General features: G+C 48.2%; 1 protein-coding gene across 2 annotated transcripts; it reads right to left on the reverse strand.

Annotated features, from left to right (window-relative positions):
• Positions 1-951: 951 nt before the first annotated feature.
• On the reverse strand, positions 952-19,031 carry RRM2B (ribonucleotide reductase regulatory TP53 inducible subunit M2B). Of its 2 annotated transcripts, none has more exons than XM_049824059.1 (9): positions 18,937-19,031; positions 14,045-14,200; positions 12,591-12,707; positions 11,509-11,642; positions 10,791-10,885; positions 8,262-8,395; positions 4,985-5,089; positions 3,775-3,888; positions 952-3,299 (listed from the first exon to the last, which is right to left on the reverse strand). In XM_049824059.1, exons 1-9 carry the CDS (start codon positions 18,988-18,990, stop codon positions 3,147-3,149), a joined length of 1,062 nt encoding a protein of 353 aa, XP_049680016.1. In that variant the 5' UTR covers positions 18,991-19,031; the 3' UTR covers positions 952-3,146. The 2 variants fall into 2 exon arrangements, with proteins under 2 accessions (XP_049680016.1, XP_049680007.1); XM_049824050.1 differs by lacking the exon at positions 18,937-19,031 and adding an exon at positions 14,635-14,870.
• Positions 19,032-19,519: the final 488 nt, after the last annotated feature.

Genomic DNA, 19,519 nt, shown 5'->3' on the forward strand with positions numbered 1-19,519 from the left:
AGAACAGCGGGAGCTACAGAGGCCGGTTTGGATGTTAAAAGGTGGGATTCTACACGTGAGCCTCAGCTCTCCTTGCAGCCCCCCAGGACAGGTTTCTGTTCACCTGACCATTGCAGACATGTCCTTCACCATGAGACGAACCCCTCCAGAAGCACCTTCTCTGTCCCACTGGCTGTAACGGGAGTCATGCACCAGCCTTGGACTCCAACCCAGAGCACACGGACTATAATATTGAAGGGATGCATCACAACTTCTCTCCCACCCCCCCACCCCCATCAGTGTGATGGCCACAGTGCGAGACGCGCAGAGCCAGACCCAGCTTGCCCACCAGAGCTGGACGAGGCACGTGGTTTCTGCCCAAGACCCAGCGCTGGTGGGAGAAGGAGGCACCTTGTGCCCTTCGTGCCTGTCTCAAGGAGGCATCAAGGGGCAGCAGACTTTTGACTCAACACCCCTGAGGGCGCAGATGCCATCAGGTGCGAACCTCTGCCGGCTCAGACCCAGCTGCCCGGTGCTTGGCTGCAGGCTGGCCTGGCTGGACCCAGCTCAGGGGGCTGAACCCCAAGCTGCTGTGCCCCGGCACAGTCACGGTGCCCGACCCAAGGGCACGATGCCCTTGATATATCAGATATCAGCTACCACCCACCCAAATTACATTTCTGGAGTGCTTCTTCTTTGAATCTAAGGGACTCCCAAGAGATTTCTCCTTGAGCCAGAAAATTCCAGGAAAAAAAAAAAAGATAAAAATTGTTTGCTCCCTAGACTGCAAACCCCATTCCCAGGAAGCAGAAACAGCAAGTTGAGAGCTCACAAAGCACAAGACAGCATATGAAGCACTTTTAATTTTCTCCCACAACCCAAAAGCTGTGAACACCGACTTACTCTGGCATGGCCCAATTTTATCATTTTGGATTTCACAAGAAAGCATGTAAGTAGCAAAGAAAGACATGCTTGTCTCCACGTTCAAGTTTTATTGAAACTATGCACATATTTTACACACAAATGGAGTGGGAGCTGTTGTACCAGACTTTGGTATCTCGTAGGCATTTACAGAACCTGAGCACATAGCAGTTTCATATTTGAATATTCTGTATACTCTCACATTCTGTATACTCATCTTAATTCACAACACTCAAAACAAATACTTTTAAGTGCTTTTAGTGACACAAAAATAGGTTCCATTCTTCCAACAACAGACCCACTTACAACACTTTATCTTTCTCCCCCATCAACACAGTATTTCCAAAAGGCGCTGGATTTTCTCTTTGAGTCCATAGTTCTCTTGCAATTGCAGGATGTTAGTGAAGGACACCTGTTCCAGCTTTTCTCTGTATTCTCCAGGTCCCCCTCTGCCTTCCTCAAGTACCTTATGTCAAATGATGCAGGCTCTTCTCTAGGAAAAGAAGCTGTCCTGTTTCCAAGTTCATTACATACTCATGATCTTTTACTGAGACCAAACAAAAATAGTTTTGCTGCTTATTTTTACACCAGGGACAATTGTTCACTAGGAACTATGCTAAGGCAATGGACCTATTTCATGGAACCCAGGTACCGAGGGCTATGGATGATCTGGGCTGGCAGGGAAATAACACTTACTTACATCACCCCATCACTGATAACCCTGGGCTGTCAGCTCATCTCATGCCAGGCGAATCAAAAGCAGCAAAAGATGTTTGTAAAAGTAAGACAGGCTTATAAAAGCTCTTAAACAAATTGCTGAACATTATGAAAAAATGTTTGCGTTTAATAAAGTAGAACCCTTTGTCTAGCTCATGTACAGTCACTTCACCTTTGAAAAAAAATGACCATATCTATTTGTAAATAATCCACCTACAACTGAATAGTAAGTATCCCTTCCATCCCAAGTACCACTGCAGTATGTTAGCCATTCTTCAATTGCTCTGTTCTCTGCATGTGACATCAAGAAATTAAAAAAAGTTTTCAGGCACATACTGGAACACACCAAAAACCAAACAGCAGTCCTTTGTAAGATGCTGCTAATCCATACTACTTCAAGATTTGTTTTTGAAAGGTTTAATACCTTCCTCCAGAAGCTCTTCTGCGACAATGGTTTCAATGGTTTACATTAAACATGCAACTTGAAGTACCTTCGTACATTATTGGTAATGGGCTTCCTTACAGCCCAAGTAGTATGTTTGTAGCACTTCAAGGGATAATCCCTTGGAATGATATGCCTTCTCACCCCATCAACTCAAGAGTGAAACCAAGAAGGGGAGAATATCAAAATACCCAGCACAACAGAGGGAAGACAGACAACACCCAGAGCTGGCTGTTCCAGTGTCAGATGCTGATTGCAACTCGGCACAACTACAGACTACTTAATAAGGCACTTGTTCAGAGAAGCAGGGAAAAACAGGCAGCACAAGCCAAAGAACTACAGGATGTATTTTTTCCTCCACTGTGAACAGGCTTGCCTTTTCACGGACCTTTCAAAATCCACTGACCTGCTCAGTAACAGCTGTAAGACAAAAATCGTATGTATTTCATTTAAACTCCTACCAGCAGCCATCAGGTTTGCAACCAGAGTAGAAACGTTTTCAGACAGAACCCAGGTTAATGGGGAGATCAAACTGTATCCCTGGGTTTAATAAGATTTTATAGTTCATACCTTATTAATGTCTTCCCACATTCACTTGTTACTCTATCTGCAGCAGGACAAAAGGGAAGAGCTTTTACTCTAGACCAAATCTATAAACATGAAAATAGAAACCATGAAAATAATTTTTAGCAACATATATACATAGAGTGATACCTCATCTGGTTTTCAGATTAAAATACCATAACATGAGGTAAATACACAGTTTGCTTTCTTAAAACACTACCAAAGTCTTAAAAAGCAGTAGTATCCAGGTCATTTTTAAAGACAGCAATCACAGCAGATGAGTCAAGGGAATCTTAAAAAGGCCATCCTTTTAAAAAGTCATATAAATTTTTTAAAAAGGACCCCCCCTTTTGGTTTTTTTAAATGACACAGACAGAAATACATTTACTCCTCAGACAAACAACATGAAAACCCAGGAAAAAAATCCCAGTAGACTCCAATTCCAAGAGAGGAAGTGAAGATAACTTCACAGCAGAAAGTGAGATGGGCAGAGGGAAACAGTCACCATTCATTTGCCAAGTTATCAAAAATCTGCATCCAGAGTGAAGACGTTGTCCATTGTTTCTGCCATAACAGCAAAACGTTGATATTCTGAAACTCGCTTCTCAAAGAAATTTGTTTTCCCTTCCAGAGAAATATTCTCCATGAAATCAAAAGGATTTTCTGCATGAAAGACCTGGGGAAGGGATACTACACTGGTGATTCTGATAGGGTAACAATGCTTTAAAAAAACCCAACAAACAAAACAGTCAAACCCTTTCAAACTAGATCAAGCCTTGCTGTAATATGCTGTAGAGTCTATGGACACCTGTCTAAGCAAGTTCAGTACTGTCACTCTCCAGGAGTTCAGTTCATGGTGAAGTTCAGTCGCGCAAGGTGCTTATTATCCTTCAAGGACTGCAGCACTTGAGTATAGCATAAATTTCCCATTACAAACCTGCAGAGCAGCTGAAGGGAAACAATGGCCTAAATTGTTCTTGCTCTTTAAATAGTGAAGCACATATATTAATGCTGTGGTTTCGGCTGTCACTCACAGAAAGTGCAAGCGCTAAATATGACCTGCTCCCAGGCACATTAAGAGAGTGTTTTGTGCTGACAGCTTTCCTGGGCTGTCCTGGCAGGCTGGCATTCTGGGCAATTGCATCTCTTACCTTTGAGAACCCAAGCTCCATTAGTAACCGGTCTGCGACAAATTCTATATACTGTTTCATCAAAGTGCAATTCATTCCAATCAGACCTACAGGTAACGCCTCTGTTAGAAACTCCTGTAAGTTAAAATACAGACAACATTTAGAGAAATGAAATTTAAGAAGAGAAAAGGAAAGACACCTGTGTTTCACAGTAACACAATTTGTGATATTCCAGGCTCCACAGCCAGTCGTCTGAATAAATAACTTGTGTCACTAAACTCAACAAGTATCTTCTGTTTTCAGTAGTTGTTTGTATCTTCCTTTATTTCTAGCATATTTTTCTGGAAAAGGCACAAGAATTTTTATTACTGCCCCTCTCATCTGCCTTTCTGCACTCCCCCATAAGATCCCGAGCTTCAGCGTAAGCTTGAGCTCCACGTTCAGTAAAACCTACAGACCATACTAGTGGGAGCAGGAATAGATCCAGAAATCTCCAGTTTTCTTTGGCTTCCAGCCATTATAGAGTGACAGATCAGACAGGACAGTGATATATATGAGTGCTGAACCCAGCCACGTATATGTTTAGGCACCGATGCAATACCTGTCAGTGTTGCGAGGCAAAGCTGGGGCATTCATCATCATCACAGTAGTTAGATGACAACAGAAAAGAAAGAGTAAACTACAATCCTGCCAAACACTCAGCAGTGCAGAAACTTGTAGTTACAGATGGGTAGCACTTCATGTGAAAGAACCTGAAAGCAACCTCAGAAAAAGTCAGAGCCCAGCATGGTACCCATGGCCAGAACAGACCCTGTCTTCTGAGGACAAGCAGGGATGTGTATACAGTAGGGAGAGACAAAGATCCTGAAAGGACAGTGGTAAACAAACTCTCCTCTAAGAAAGGAGTTGCAGTTGGACCAGATGATCACCAGGTCCTTTCCAACTGGAACTATTCTCTTCTATACTAAGACAGCCTTTCTTCCTTTCTGTTGTTAAAAAGGAAACCAGCTGCCAGCTTCAGCTTCTCCCAGCTCCTTGACAACTGAATCAGAAAGTCTCTGACTCTCATTGTCACCATTAAGGAAGAGAGAAAGGATGGTATAATGCATCAGGGATCCAGGCCTGAACCAAGTATCAAATATGGAATCCCAAAAGTTAGAAGTTCATTTGTTTACTTTTGCACATAAGACTGGTCCTGCGCCGCCCATGATGCTGTCATGGCCAGGCTCACCTGCTCAATTTCAACAGCATTAACGATGATCTCACGGACCCGCTCCTCTGATGGTCTGTTCACTAAATAATGGAACATTAGACAAGCAAAATCACAGTGTAGACCCTGAAATAACAGAGAACAATGAAAAAAAAAGTCATTTTTCCCTCCTCCACATAGTTTTCTCTTACTTTGAGGCAGCCTCATTCAGGTTGAAGCTTCCTAGCCTCCTGCTTCTTTGACAGTCTTAATGTTACCATGTGTAGCAGGCACTTTACAACCCTGGATCTGAAATCCAACACGTGCCACCTATGCCAAAATAACAGTCAGCACACAAGTTTCTCAGGGAAATATTTTTGAGAGCTGCTCTACTGTGAGGGATCCTACACACAGCCCTGCTGGGTCCCTGTTGCTGGTCAGAGATGCTTTTGCAGAAAGACTCCTACATCAAGACCTGCAAAACTACCTGCCAGTTAACATAGACTGTTTACCTGCTCTCCACTTCGAGATACCTGTAAAGAAATACTTGTTTTAAGTTCTGTTAGTAGCATTTCCTCCCTTGCTTCTCCTCACAGCATTTTCAGAAAGGAAGATTCAGATTAGAGTCATCAAATCCAAGACTAACAAGTCATCTCTCTACACAACGTACAGTTACTGCGAGAAATTTGCTACCACAACATTCATAGGTTGGTAATACTTAAAGCTACTGTGCCCAACTCAACCCACCTTCACATTTCACCCAGCTGTCCTCCACAGAGCCCAGTAAATTGTGTTAATTCCCAAGATTTCCAGAAAAGCCTCCAGCCAGTGTAAGATGACATCAGGAGACGAGCAATCGCTCACAGTCTGAGGCAGGTACCAGACAGCTGCTCCAACAGGTGCCTCAGTTTCTATTTGAACTTGCCTGGCTACAGCTCGAGCCTCTGGCTTCAGCCATACCCACATCCGCTAGACTAAAGGAGCACCGTGCTACCATCTCTCCTCTCGACAGCAAGGTGGTAATTACAGCCTATGAACACCGTGAGGGCACATCCAGAGTGAAAACCAGTCAAAAGAATTTGGCAGACTATGGGCTATGAGACAATACAGTGCTATTGTTAACAAGGGTCAAGACGAAACCAAGAAGCAAAATCTTTTTCAGAAAGGCTACAAAACCCTCATGCTTCATGTGATGAAACAGCCCTGAAACAACGTAACCTGGGAAATATTCCCCCTCTAGGGACAGCATTAGCTGCCTGCTGCAGGGCTTCCCGTGGTCTTGCCCAGGGCAACATCACCAGCAGGATGCAGGACATGCTTGGCTTCTCACCTGAACTGGTGTGCTCCGCTGACTGGTGCTCCCAGCAGCTTTGCACCTTTAAGAATCAGAGATGCACCAGCTCAAAGAACAGCCTGGGAACAGAGCCTGGAGCTCAAAAAACATATTGAGCACTAACCATTTATCTCTTCAGGTACATCAGAGAACAGTTCAAGTAGTTTTCCACTGTGGATTCTTTTTACTGCCACTGCTTTTGTAACAGTATTTCCTGGTTTTCGATGCAGGTGCTGTGCGCACCAAGCCTTACCCTTTCGTAACAGCTCTGCAGTTGGAATTATGCCAGCAGAGCTCAAGAAAAATTCAGTCTTTTGGTGCTCAACTCTGCAGAGAAGTACAGTTACACTGCTGTATAGAGGAACTTATATCTCATGCATCTGCAAGTGATCCTTCTAACAAATACTTCCTCACTCAAATGGATCAGTTCATGATGACTTACAGAAGCAGAAGACACAAGGAAGGTCAAAGCTGAAGTATTTGGTTTTGCTTACTGATCATATCACTTTCTTCAAAAGTGTCTTTTAAATTAAAGGCGTCTTGTAAGATGTCTCTTTTCAAATCAGTTTATCTAATCCATGGAAACTACTTCCATTATGATAACGCTCTATATTCTCTTAGACCAGCTCTGGTAAGTTCAAACCACTAGCACGTTTACACTGCATACAAAACTGGTCTTTCTGCTTTTTCAGTGCTGACAGCACCATAAGTTGTGCAGTGCCTTAAAGACAGGCCCCAACCATAAGCAACTGCTGCCAACTGGCAGGCAACGGTGCAGGAAGCAGCGAAAAGAAAGGGCACTTGTCAGCACGTGGCCTGCTGCATTTGGTGTGCTGACATGCAGACCCTCAGACACATCACTTCTTAAGCCAAGAAGCGCTCCCTTCTAATGCAGACCTGTAGCTGCGCCCTCCCAGGAGATTCTATTGGTGTGCAGGAGCACAAGAACACGGAGAGGAACAATATCTGCTGTTTCTGCACCAACCTGCCACAGCTGGCCATGCAACGGATGCAGAAGGCCGTCTGCAAGCTCTGGGACCCACAACTAGGGGCAGATGGGGAGCGGTACAAGGAGGCCACCTGAACCTGACTGAAGCAGTTAAGGCAGAGCAAGGCTCAAAGTCACATCCTAACTAGAGGTCCTTGCCCAGGCCAGCCCCCACTGCAGTGGGGGACCATGCAATTCCACACAGCCCTTGAGCAGCCACACCTTTGCTTCGCTTCATGGCACAGGAAAACGAACATTCCCTTTAATCCAAAAGGTCCACCTTTTTGATCATACTATGCATTGGGGTATTGCTAATATTTATGTTTACTCCCTTTAAAACCAGGTATTTCTGCCAAGGGACATAGCAGCACCTAGGCTTTAAGTTCATTAGTGACTTACAGCTAAAAGTCTGTTTCTTTCCCCTTTTTACAAATATTCTGGGAATAGCCTGCTCCTTTGCAGGACTCCAATCTCCCTACAAGTCAGCAGTCACAGCTCCTCCATCAGGCTGCAGAAACAGGGTCGGGCACTTCTCTGGGGGAAAGAAGTCTCTCCTCTGTGCTGCCTAGGAGTTGATGTTAAAGCAGACACAGAAGGCTTACTGTGGGAGAAGCTCTAGGGAGCATGGCCTGCAGTTATCTGGCATAACCTGCAGTTACCTACCAGGACAGCAAACCTTCCCTGGAAAACCCTGCTACTAACACTGGCTAGCAGAGAACCTACTCAGACTTCTACCATCTCCTTGGCCTCCAGCACTGGCAACATTAAAAAGGCTCCGTCGTACCCAGAAATGTATCCCCTGCTCACTGCTGGATTCTCTTCTTCACTGGTTCCTACCCAAACACTGCTTTCTGCTCTCTTAACCTTCCCTCCAACCCTCCCTGCCACCAGAGGTGGGCTGCTCTGGCGAGACTATGGGACCTTTATGAATATAATTCTGCCCTTCCCCTGGAAACTCGCTCTCCTTCCCAGACAGTATGTAGGACATGACACATTACCTCATCTCTGCTAATAAGTTCATTGGAGAAAGTCAGTCCAGGCATCAGGCCCCTCTTCTTCAGCCAAAATATAGCAGCAAAGGAACCCGAAAAGAAGATGCCTTCAACTGCAGCAAAAGCAACCACTCTCTCACCTGTTTAACATAACACATTTTCAGTTAGACACAAAACAGCGTATTGCTCGTCAGCAAGATGCACTGTTTGCATCAGACAGACCAACGCTGGAGTGGAGCAATCCCCTTTGCAGCACCAGGTGCTGTATCTGACCACATCTTTCAGCACATCCTGAGGCATACAGGGTCTACACCCACAACAGCACTTAACCACAGGCAACCCCAGCAGAACAGAAGAACCAGGGCACCCACTGAAACTGCCACAGGTCAGAAGGGAAAGAACATAATTAATTGCCCAAAGTGGCCAAGCATTAGTACTCCTTTACCTCTCTCCTAAAAGGCAGGAAAATGGCTGTTTAACTAATAGACAAAACTGAGAGAAGAGCCAATCTCCTGTAAACTAAACAAAAAATCCTACACCTCAATTTCTGCTTGTTGAGAATCCACATAACACCATATTCTTAGAAGAGTGGAAGAACACAGAATGTAATTCATCAAGACGCAAATAACAATTTATGTTATCCCACCTGTTAAGCCACCTTTCATCCAAGGAAAGCACAGCATTGTTGATCTCAGTTTTCCCTGTTCTCTATTGGAATGTCTCTTCAGACTACAAGACCATATGACTACTTGGTGATGACACATCATTCCATGTACTCTGTTTTAAAAAACTTCACAAGATCCTTGGGTATATTCTAACATGAAGAGCTTCTGCATTAAGTGCTGATGCCTTTTCCCAGTGAGAACTGCATAGACTTTTGTTTGAAAAATAAAATAAACTCAAAATAGCCAGATGTCCCACTTCCTCTATGAGATGCAAATGCCATCTGCTGGCTGATCTGAAGAAATTCAAGTTAGGAAAACGTGAAGAGCAACATGAACTTAAAAGTATCACAGAAGTTACTACAGAAAGAATTTATCCAGCAACACTAAAAATCTCCTAGGTTACTTCTAGCGAGGAGTGGAGGAAGGCTGCTCACACAATATAGGTTTAATGAAGCACAAGACTCACTGTTGATATGGTTTTTACTACATTCCACCTGACTAGCTATCATACAAGTGAGTTATGCTGAAACAAAAATTGCCCATCAGTAGCACCACGTAACGTGAGCGCACGCTGGGAGGCTTAGAGTCCACAGAACAGATACAGCAAGTGAACCCTCAGCATAAGAAATCGACCAAAGCTGCAGAGACCCAGTTGCAGGCCAGGTCCCCAAACTGGAAGGAAACACCAAGCAAGCCAGCCAGCCAGCCACTTTCATATACCGTATCTCATAATGCATAACTGCAAGATCCGGGGCCCCCAAATGTTTTAAACTTGGGAAGTTTTCTCAATAAAATGAGAAAACAGAAGACTAGAAATGTACTTTACAAAACTTTGGATAGGAAGCATGAAGTTTAGGAGCAGGGGGTGGGGGGAACATTGCTTTTTGAGTTCAGAAACCTTCTGATTCCTGGCACACCCCAAGCTGCTGGGAACCGAATGAGGGAGATAAAGAAGGGACTCCACACACAGCAAGCAAAGCCAGACTGGGGAGGCAGCAGGACGCTCCAGGATGGGACAATCTACAGCCACAAAAAGAACCCCACTCAAACAAGAGCTGTGAACAACAGATGCTGCAAAAGAGTGATATTCAGATTTATTTTGTTCATCTGGCTGAACCTCTCCATCTCCTACACCTTCTCTAAGTATAGACAATGTTTGGTTTAGAAAATTCTCCAGAGTCTGACCATTATTCATTTCAGCTACAACACATCCTTCACAGTCAACACTGTAAGCTGAATGCAGAACACTGGAAAGGATGCCCTGCACCATGCTGATGGAAACTGAGCCAGTGTCCCAGCTCCCAAATGAGATTAAAAAACTAGAAACCTGGTCTCAACAGCAAACCAGAAACACCAGAGACAGATGATTCTTGAATCTTTTTTGCTCAGGCTCAGTCATGCTGTTACAAAAAAAAAAAAGGCTAACATCACACACAAATTTCTCTGTATGAACATGAACAGAGAAAAAGCCTGGACGTGCAAGACTTCAGCTGTCCAGTTCTGAACACTGGAGTAAAAAATAGGAGCCAAATGGAAGAAATAATCAGAACTCCTAGAAAACAAGGTCTACAAGTGAAAACTGAAAAAACTAGGGTTGTTCGGTATAAAGACAAAAAAAGGCAGAGAAACCCACAAGCATTTTTCACAACATGATTCTAGTGGGCACTGCCATTACTATATTGCTTTAGCTGAAGATAAAGACATATATGCTCAGCAGAAGTTACTTCTAGTTCTTTAGTTAAGCCAGACACCAACAAGCCAATACATCATTTGTGGAGAATTTCATTTCACGTTCCAGGGATGCAGCTTGCTCCCAGAGGATTAGTTTGTGACATGTGCAACAGAAACAAGTTTTTAAGAAGCTACACACCAAAAGTGGATTCTCTGTCTTCAATCCACTTCAGAGCCCAGTCTGCTTTCTTCTTGACACAAGGCATTGTTTCAATAGCATTAAACAAGAAATCCCTATAGAAGAAAACAAAGAGAAAACATCAAAATAGTAAGAAGTGATTTATGTAAGTCTGCCCTGATTGTCACTACTGGCTCCACCAGAACCCATTACGCTAGGCTCTGAACTAACCCAAGCAAGAGACCGTTCCCACCTAGGGGGGGATGCTCTCTGATAAAAAGAGCACAGGGTGGCAGATGTGCAGAAATCAACAAACCCAGGTCTCAGAGGAGGTGAGCTGCAGAGATGGGAAGTGAACTCAAACGTCCCATCCCAGGAGTGCCCACCCACCAGACCACACTGCCTCTCAGACTTCAAGCCAGATGGCAGCCACTTCCTACCCACCGAGCTAAACCTCCTCTTGCCCAACTCCACAAAAGGAACTGGACAATTCCCACGAGCACGGGCTCTGTTCCCAGGCTAAACACCTGAAAGGAAACCTTGCAGTCCTCCCATAGTCACCACACAGGATGCCGCTGTGGGAAACCAAGCTCTGCCTGACCATCACCATGGTGGAGTCTCTGAGGGAAAGTGCTTTTCAAATGTATTACCATTTGGACTAGGAAGTTCTCCAGACAACGAAGGTAATGGGGCTCTCCAAAGAAGCCATGTCGCTGTTTAAACACATCCAGAGGTTTACCTTTTCTCAGGATCTTTGATGTAGGTGTCTATGAGCAAGCTGTACATCTCCGAGTGAACGTTCTCAATAAGAATCTGAAAGCCATAGAAACAACGAGCTTCTGGGATCTGCACCTCCTGACTAAAACGTGCCACCTACCAAAACCAGAAAGCACAGCAATGAATACAGTAAAACCAGTCCCGCATGACAGTACTCTAAACTTAATGGGAGAGACAATAGATCTCTACCACAGAGAAAGGATGGGAGCAGTTCAGCCCTACTTTATTCACAGATATGTCAATAGGATAGGTGTAGTGCCGAAGAAAATAAAGCAGGCTAGCTAAAAGTAAATACATCTGCTGTGCATATTGGATAGAGAACTGCAGTGAAGCATGAGGGCACGCGTGCACAGGAGAACAGCAAAATGCTGCAATAGTAAACACTTTGTATTGAACAAAGCCTCAGACTTCTTGTTCATCATTGAAAAAAATCAGCAGTATGACATAAGACAGGTTCCTGCAATATATGCACATATACTATGACATCTTCTACGCTTTACAGAAATTGGAGATCTAAACTGGGCATTTGCAGTCAGGTACCACTGTGGCAAGACATTGTGCAGCCCAGAACTGATTTCAGCAGAGAGATTCCCCCACCTTTTTAGCAGCACCCGCCTGCAGCCCTAAAAGATTCTAGCATGCATGTTCAGTGAGAGCAAAATGGATTTTACCAAAATGAAGAATACAGACCATGGCACAGCACAATCCCTCCCTACTTCTCATCTAACAGAAATATAGGGAGAAGCATGGATTTATATTAATTCATTGAGAAATGCAGATCAACACAGCCAGGCAGAAGGCTGAGCTTAAAACCTGTGTCCAAGAGTGATGTGATTTGGAGTCTTGCTGACCACAGCTGACCCAATTTAACACAGACACTGGCCCCAGCAGAAAAGCTGCTTATTCCCCTTGGCAAAGGTGAGAGGATGGTAAGGAAAAAAAAGTACACATTTAATAAACTTATGCATTAAGGTGAGAAAACCTAAATGAAAAGCCAATAAGCCGATAAAATAAGTATTCAAGCCCTCTGTAAAGCTTTCTCACCAGGTTTTCATTTACAATTCCATCACTAGCTGCAAAAAATGCCAGAACATGAGAGACAAAGTGTTTTTCATCTGCTTTCAGCTTGTTCCAGTGAGGAAGGTCCTTTGACAAATCAACCTAATGAAAAGAAAAAAGAAAAACATTATTGCCTTTTTGAGTTTGGCATTTTGTAAGAACAGAAGCAGCCTAGTCAAATGACTGAGGCAGAGTTTTGGTGTTTGCTCTTTTGCCTTTAGCAGGTGTTCAGCCTCCATCCTGCCAAAGAATGGCACGGGGTGAATGCTGTACAACTGCTCTCATCTACCAGACTGAACTCTAGCCACGGTAGAAAACCACAACTTCCTTCGCACAGGCCTTTTTTGTTTGTTTGTTTGGAGGGAGGGATTTCTGAACCACAGGAGCAGTTAACTAGGGCCAGATGTGAAAAATACAAAAGGCCTAAAAACTTATATATGTGTATATGCGTCTGTGTGTATATAAACACGCAAACCAATTTTACAGTTAACTTCCCAGTTCATTTTGAAATGCACTGACAGGTGGTAGGACAGCGTAAGAAGGAATCAGTAATATGGTAAAAGGGCAGTGCTGATCAGGCAGGAGTTTAAATGCTTTTTCTTTAACGGCTTAAATCAACCTCTACTGCAACAGGGCAGCAAGCCTCCCAGACAGGCAGTAGAATAGTGCTTCTATGGACAGCTGCTCCTCACCATCTCAAGATGTTTCCTGGCCTATTTAGAGCCTACCAGTGCTTTCAGCTCACTCCTCTGCAATTAGAGATTGCTGCTCACAAATTAGCAAAGGCTGCAGAAGCTTTGAGTTGGAACAACCAGCTCAGCTGGCAGGTAATCTCTCCAGATCAGTGCAGTGTTCGGAAGCCTCCACTGCTGCAAGCATAGCAAAGCTGAGTACTGCTCAGGTCTGGCTAACCAGCAACCTCAGGGGAAAAACTTAACAGCTTACATTATAACATTTGGCAAGCATCTGACCAGGACAATCAGGAGTCAATTAGAAGCATTTTTAGCTTCTAAAAGATCAAGTGTCCCTGATTATCACCCATTCTGGAAAATAGGTGCCTAACATTAAAGAACAGAATTCCCATGAAATTGCCCTGAACATCTTACACAGGCAAGGAGTTAGTTGTAGGTACAGAGACCACAGCAGGGTAGGAGCTATGCGACCACAAATCAGAGCTATATGACTTAGGCTCCCCTCATATAACCAGAGAAGCACCCCAGGATACAATTCCACCTCGTCCCAAACCAAACACCTAAAACAGCTCCGCTGAATCACCCTGCGGAAGCAGCTTGCTTTCCACCTGCTCTGGTGCAGGCACCTCACCTTCGATGCAATTAACTCCAACCCTTACGACGCAGAAGCCAGCAGCAGAGCTAGGGAGGAAGCGCCAGCACCCTGGTCTGAGCACCTTGCACCAACCCACTGGCCCCAGAGCTCACCTCTTCTGCTGTCCAAAAGGAGGCCTGTGCCTGTTTATACATTTTCCATATGTCTGGGTACTGGACAGGGAAGATGACGAACCGGCGGGGATTTTTTCTGAGAAGAGGCTCCTCGTCAGGATCCAAGCCATTTTCAGCAGCACTCAGAGAGGAGCTCTGAAGATAAAGCACAGTTCTGGTTAAGGTTGCCGTTACTTGTTCCTCCCCTTCCCCGTAGCCCGCAGGTGCGGTTCAAAAGCCGCCCGTGTCACGCAGACACTCACCTGCCCCCCTCGGGTGGACGCAATACCCATCCCCGGGGTACCTGCACCCTCGCCCTCCATCCGTGCTCGGGCTGCCGGGGCGGCAGTGCTGCCTGTCTGCCCGGCACTCGCCGGCACCGCTCACGCCAACCGACCCCTCCCAGGTGCGCCGGTGCCGGGAAGCACCCAACGCCTGCGTGCCAAAGAGAAAGCCTTTCTGCGGCGCGCGGAGGAAATCTGCCCCGCGAGACGACATCAGCCGCCGCGGTGCCGCGCACAGGGGGGAATACGTGCAAGGTCACCGCGCGCTGCCGCCAGCCCCATCGAGCACTGCTCCGCAAGGCTCACCGCCCAGGTTTCCTCCAAATCGTTCGCTTTACATCGAGCTACTCGGGCCTGGACGGACTTGCTTAAAAATACCATGAGTTCACAGCAACTAATCCCATTTGGTAGAGGAAGAGCCCTGCGCCACAGCGAGTCTCTGCGCGGAGGTCTGCGTACGCAATCCTGCAGTGCACAGGCGGCAGGCCGCTATGTGCCTCTTTCCAACAGCAGGCAGCAGGAAAATCCCTGCCTGGAGTCACCCATCCCCACCCCTCGCTCCCCCTGCGCAGGCTCCCGGAGAACGCCCGTGCACAGCTCTTCCTCAGAGAGCGACCGGCCCAGCCGAGGTGGGGACGGCTGATGTTCAGGAGACGGGCCGGTGAAGAGCAGCACGGACAGGGCACTCCAGGAGCAGGGCCTTCACCTCACCTCCAGCTGGGCACAGCTGCTCCTGGGATCAACGCCAGGCAGCATCCCTGCCAGGCACGTCACCAAGCACCTACTGAAGACAACCACTGCGAAGAGCTGTCAGGACAGCACGCTGCGACCTCTCCAGAAGGGCTGGCGACTCACACCGATCAGAAGTTTAGCCAGCAAAATGCCTTTCTGGGTCGGTTCTGAGATCCCAGTGACACTGCTGTAGAGGATAACTAACCACAGGCAGCATACGAGGCATTATGTATAATACAGCAGAGAAGGGGAGCAAAAGGTTTTTAATACCGTTGCTTCTACCTTCCTAGGAAGTGCCAAAGTCCTTTCTCTACCCAGTCTGCTTGTAACCACTCACATAATAAGAAGTAATCCTTTACTTCAGTTTGGAAAATACCTCAAACAAATAATTCTACCCACATTTAAAAAACAAACAAAACCCAAACACACGCGCACACTGCACAGCTGGCATACGTACTGCAGATTCCCAAAGAAAACACATCAGGAAACACGTTCTGGGTTACAATTTTACCACTTTATTATACTTTTAAATATTACTCAATTACATGAGAAAAACTTCCCAGCATTATCTTGCAGAGTCACTGCTGAAGGCCACGAGAGTGCAAGACCTTTTGTATTTCCCAGGACGCAGAGATGGTTGCAGTAACCCACTAGCAGTGCCACAGGGGAGAACTTGGGCCCAGTGGGGACGGCACCCTGCCTTAGCACACACCTTCTCAGGGCCTGCCACGCAGCTAGCATCTCCATCTGCTTCTGCACCAGCCATCGTCCTTGATAACAGAAACACTGCAAAAGTCCTCCTTGTTAGCCCAGCATTTTCCTGAGCAAAACCCTTCTATACAGCCTGGGGACTATCCCCAAGTATTTATTTTAGCCTAACAAGGTGGACTAGCAGTTACTAACCTGAGTCTCGATGTTCCCGAGCCATTCAAAAGCCAGCAAGCAAGGCCCATAATCCAGGGAGGTTACTTGAAAAATACGTCTGGTGTACAGAGGTGAAGCGGAGCAAAGTTCCAGTATGGCTAGAAAACCGGACACCAACACTGAGACAAGGTGCACTTGTCATTTTTCCAGTGGCCTTTAACGGCTGCCATGCTGCAAGCCACAGAGAGAGGAGTCAACTCACCAGAAACACTGTTAGTGCACAGCAAGACAGGTGAGAGAAGAAGAAAAAGCCCATGAAATAGCATGTACGCTGTGGAGACCCCTGATGGCAGGAAAGCAGAAGGATGGCTTCCAGGAGCCAAAGACTCAGAGTGATGGCATGACCTTGAGAAAGACCACCACACAGAACTGGAAAATGGTACAAGTTTTTTAAAAAATAAGTGGCTTTTTTTTTTTTTAGTTTTTTTTGTTGTTGGTTTTAGTTTTGGTGCGTTTTTTAGGGTTTTAGTTTTGGGGTTTTTTTAGTTTTAAAAAAGGAAGGGTCAGCCCACAGAGACTACACCATACTGGAACCTCACCCTCAACCCACCTCCCCTAACCTCTTCTGGGATGGACAGGAGTTTCACAGGCAGGCTCCATTTCCAAGCTGGCAGGCAGGAAGCTCTTGGGTACAAGACAGTCCTGTCTCTCTTCATTTTGGTTTTCATTCCTCTTAGCCAATGTTTTATCAGAGTAACACTCATTACCTAGGCTGTCTGTTAACGGAGTATGTGTCTTGGTATAACTCAGCTGAAGATTCACAGAAGATCCTTCTCTAATTCAATTTTGGATGCACAGCATGTTCTGATTACTGCTGGGGCTTCAGAGCAGCCACCACCTTGTGCCGAAGGAGCACAATGCGTTTCCAGCCCTGCCTTCCTGGCCCTGGGGGGCACTGGCAGAGGTACGTGGAGCTGGAAAAGGTAACAGTCGCTAGGCTGATACACCTCCTGCTTTCCATCCGCACCCTGGATCTTTTCCTTAATTCTATGATGGTGCGTAAAACAGACAACACTCACCATAATAATGAAGAGCATCCAGTTCATAATGTGAATGCGCTACTTTCTGTTCAGACAACTTGACCCAAACACGTAAAAGAGCCAAAGCTGGCAGGCACAGCCCAACCCCTGCTCTAGCAAGGTCAGCCAGAGCAGACTACCCAGGACCGTGTCCAGCTGAGGTTTCAGTATCTCCAAGGATGGAGACTACACAACCTCTATGAGCAACCTGTGCCAGCATTTGACCAACTTCACAATAAATGAGAGGTTTTTTACATGCAAATAGAACCTCCTGTGTTTCAGCGTATGCCCCTTGCCTCTGGTCCCATCACGGGGCACCACTGAGAAGAGCCTGGCTCCGTCTCCTTCATTCCCTCCATCAGGTATTCACACACACTGATGAGATCTCCCAGAGCCTTCTCTTCTCCAGGCTGAACAGCCCCCAGCACTCGCGGCCTCTCTTCATATGACAGATGCTCCAGTCTCTTAAATCATCAGCCCTTTGCTGGACACACTCTGATACCTCATATCCCCGTTACTCTGCAACTACTAGACAGAATCTCTTCTGGTGATGACAGTAAACCCAATGGACAACAAAAACCACCTAGTGCTACTGAAGCTCTTTCCATTAATTTCAAATTCAGCAAACTAGGAAACAACGTATATACACACACGTGCAACCACCACCCCACAGCAATAGCTGTCGGGCTGCATGCACAAGTATCTCAGTTACTTGCCCTATATCAGTTGTAGCCAAGGAAAAAGTTGAAGGTGCTGGCAGAGCCAGCGGTGTGATGTGGCACATGGGATGTGACCACGAGCCCTTCCCATGAGGCTGGGAAGATCACCGGCACTGCCAGGAGAGATGGCTTCCACCGCACAGCAGCCGAGGAGCACGACGCCTGCTGGTTCTGCACGCCCGATGGGATGCGCAGGACTACAGCTTGCCCCTGGCAGGCCAGAGCGGGCTCCTCTTCATTGCGGGTACAGCACGCCGCTGTTCACAGAGGGAGACGTTAAGGGTTTTTTTAGGTTTATATTTAACACCGCACACCCCAGTTTTTGGAAACTCGATTACTACCGAGACGCGAAGGTTTGGGAGGACCACGCGGGTTCCTCTGCCACAAAGACCCTTCACCCTCGCACACCTCAGCCTGGCTTGGCAGGGTCGTACTGGGGAGAACCCAGAACGGAGCTCGGACGCCTCCCGGGGACAGGCTCCCCTAGTCCACAGGGGCTGGGAAGCCAGGACCACCCGACGACGCCCAGGCCCGCCTCCCCGTGGCGGCTCGGGGCCGGGGGGACAAGCTCTGCCTTCCCGGCCCCAGGCAGGCACAGCTCTGCGAGCCCAGACCCCCGCAGGGCCCTGCGCTGCCCGGGTCCTGCGCCAGGCCACCCAGGGCCTCCGGGGCCTGCCCGGGACCGGGGCCCGAATCCCGGCTGACCGTATTTGTTCGCCACACGCACGTTTTCGGTGCTCCCCGCAGTCTCGGCGCCCGGAGGGCCCGAGCGGGACAAGGACGCGAGGGCAGCCCCGTGCCCTCTCAGGGCTACCCAGCGCGCCGCCACGGAGCCGTGTCAGCAGACCCCCGGGGCGGGCGGGGGCGAAGCCACCGCGGCCACTCCGTGCCAGCCCCGCACTCCCCGGGGGCGGCCCGGCCCGGCCCGGCGGCAGCAGCAGCCGCCCGCCGGCAGCCCGGCGGTACAGGAGGCCGCGGCGCCCGGCTGGAGCCGGCGGCTCGGGCAGGGCCCCGGCCGGGCAGACGCCTGCAAGGCCGGAGGTGCGACAGCGGCGGAGCGGAGCAGGGCTGCGCGGCCGCCCCCCGGAGACGCCCGCACGCCCCCCCCGGCACCTCGTCCCGGCGGCCGGGCGGGTCCCACCCCCCCTCCCGCCCGGCGGCAGCGGCTGCGCGCCCGGGACACCCGCCGCGGGGCCCCGCCGCCCCGGCCTTACCCGCTCCGGCCCGGCCCCCTCCTGCGGGGCCGCTCGCCCCCGGCGCTCCCCCATGGCCGGCGGCGACTGGGCCGCGAGCGGGCGGCAGCGGTTGAAGGGGGAACGGCCACGGCCGCGGCCGCTCCTCCTCCCCGGGGCGGGGCGGGCGGGCGGACGGCGGCCCCGGGCCCCGGGCAGGGGCCGCCCCGCCCCGCTGGGCCGACGGCGGCGAAGGGCTCTGGGGCAGGTGGTCTCCAGCGAGAGCTGGGAAAGGAGCAGGCGCTTCGAACCGGTCTCTGGCCCGAGGGGGCAACCAGCGCCCGCAGGTTTGTGCCGGCTTGCCCTGGTCTGCAGGCCTCCGCGGCTGCCGGGCCGGAGGGAGAGCGAGCAGCGAGGGAGGCAGAGCACCGAGGGCAGCAACAACACCAACCAACCACCCACCCCCCCAAAGTAGGAGAAGAGCCTAGGCAAGCCTCTGAAAGATGATAACGGGAGGTGATAACTAGTGGAGGGAGTTACCGGCTTTGTTGCAAATACTGGATGCATTCTTCAGAGTTGAAGAGGGTAGTGGTAGCTGTCACCGAGACATAACCTGAAGTGCCTG

Source organism: Accipiter gentilis, chromosome 2 (genome assembly GCF_929443795.1).
Source record: "Accipiter gentilis chromosome 2, bAccGen1.1, whole genome shotgun sequence".
Classification (NCBI taxonomy): Eukaryota; Metazoa; Chordata; class Aves; order Accipitriformes; family Accipitridae; genus Astur; species Astur gentilis.

Coding starts and splice junctions, on each gene's coding strand:
- RRM2B (XM_049824050.1), bottom strand. CDS start 14,709: ATGGTATTTTTAAGCAAGTCCGTCCAGGCCCGAGTAGCTCGATGTAAA. Junction 5,090..8,261: donor AACTTATTAGCAGAGATGAG/GTAATGTGTCAT, acceptor CTGTTATTTCAG/GGTCTACACTGTGATTTTGC. Junction 3,300..3,774: donor TGGAGCTTGGGTTCTCAAAG/GTAAGAGATGCA, acceptor TCCCTTCCCCAG/GTCTTTCATGCAGAAAATCC.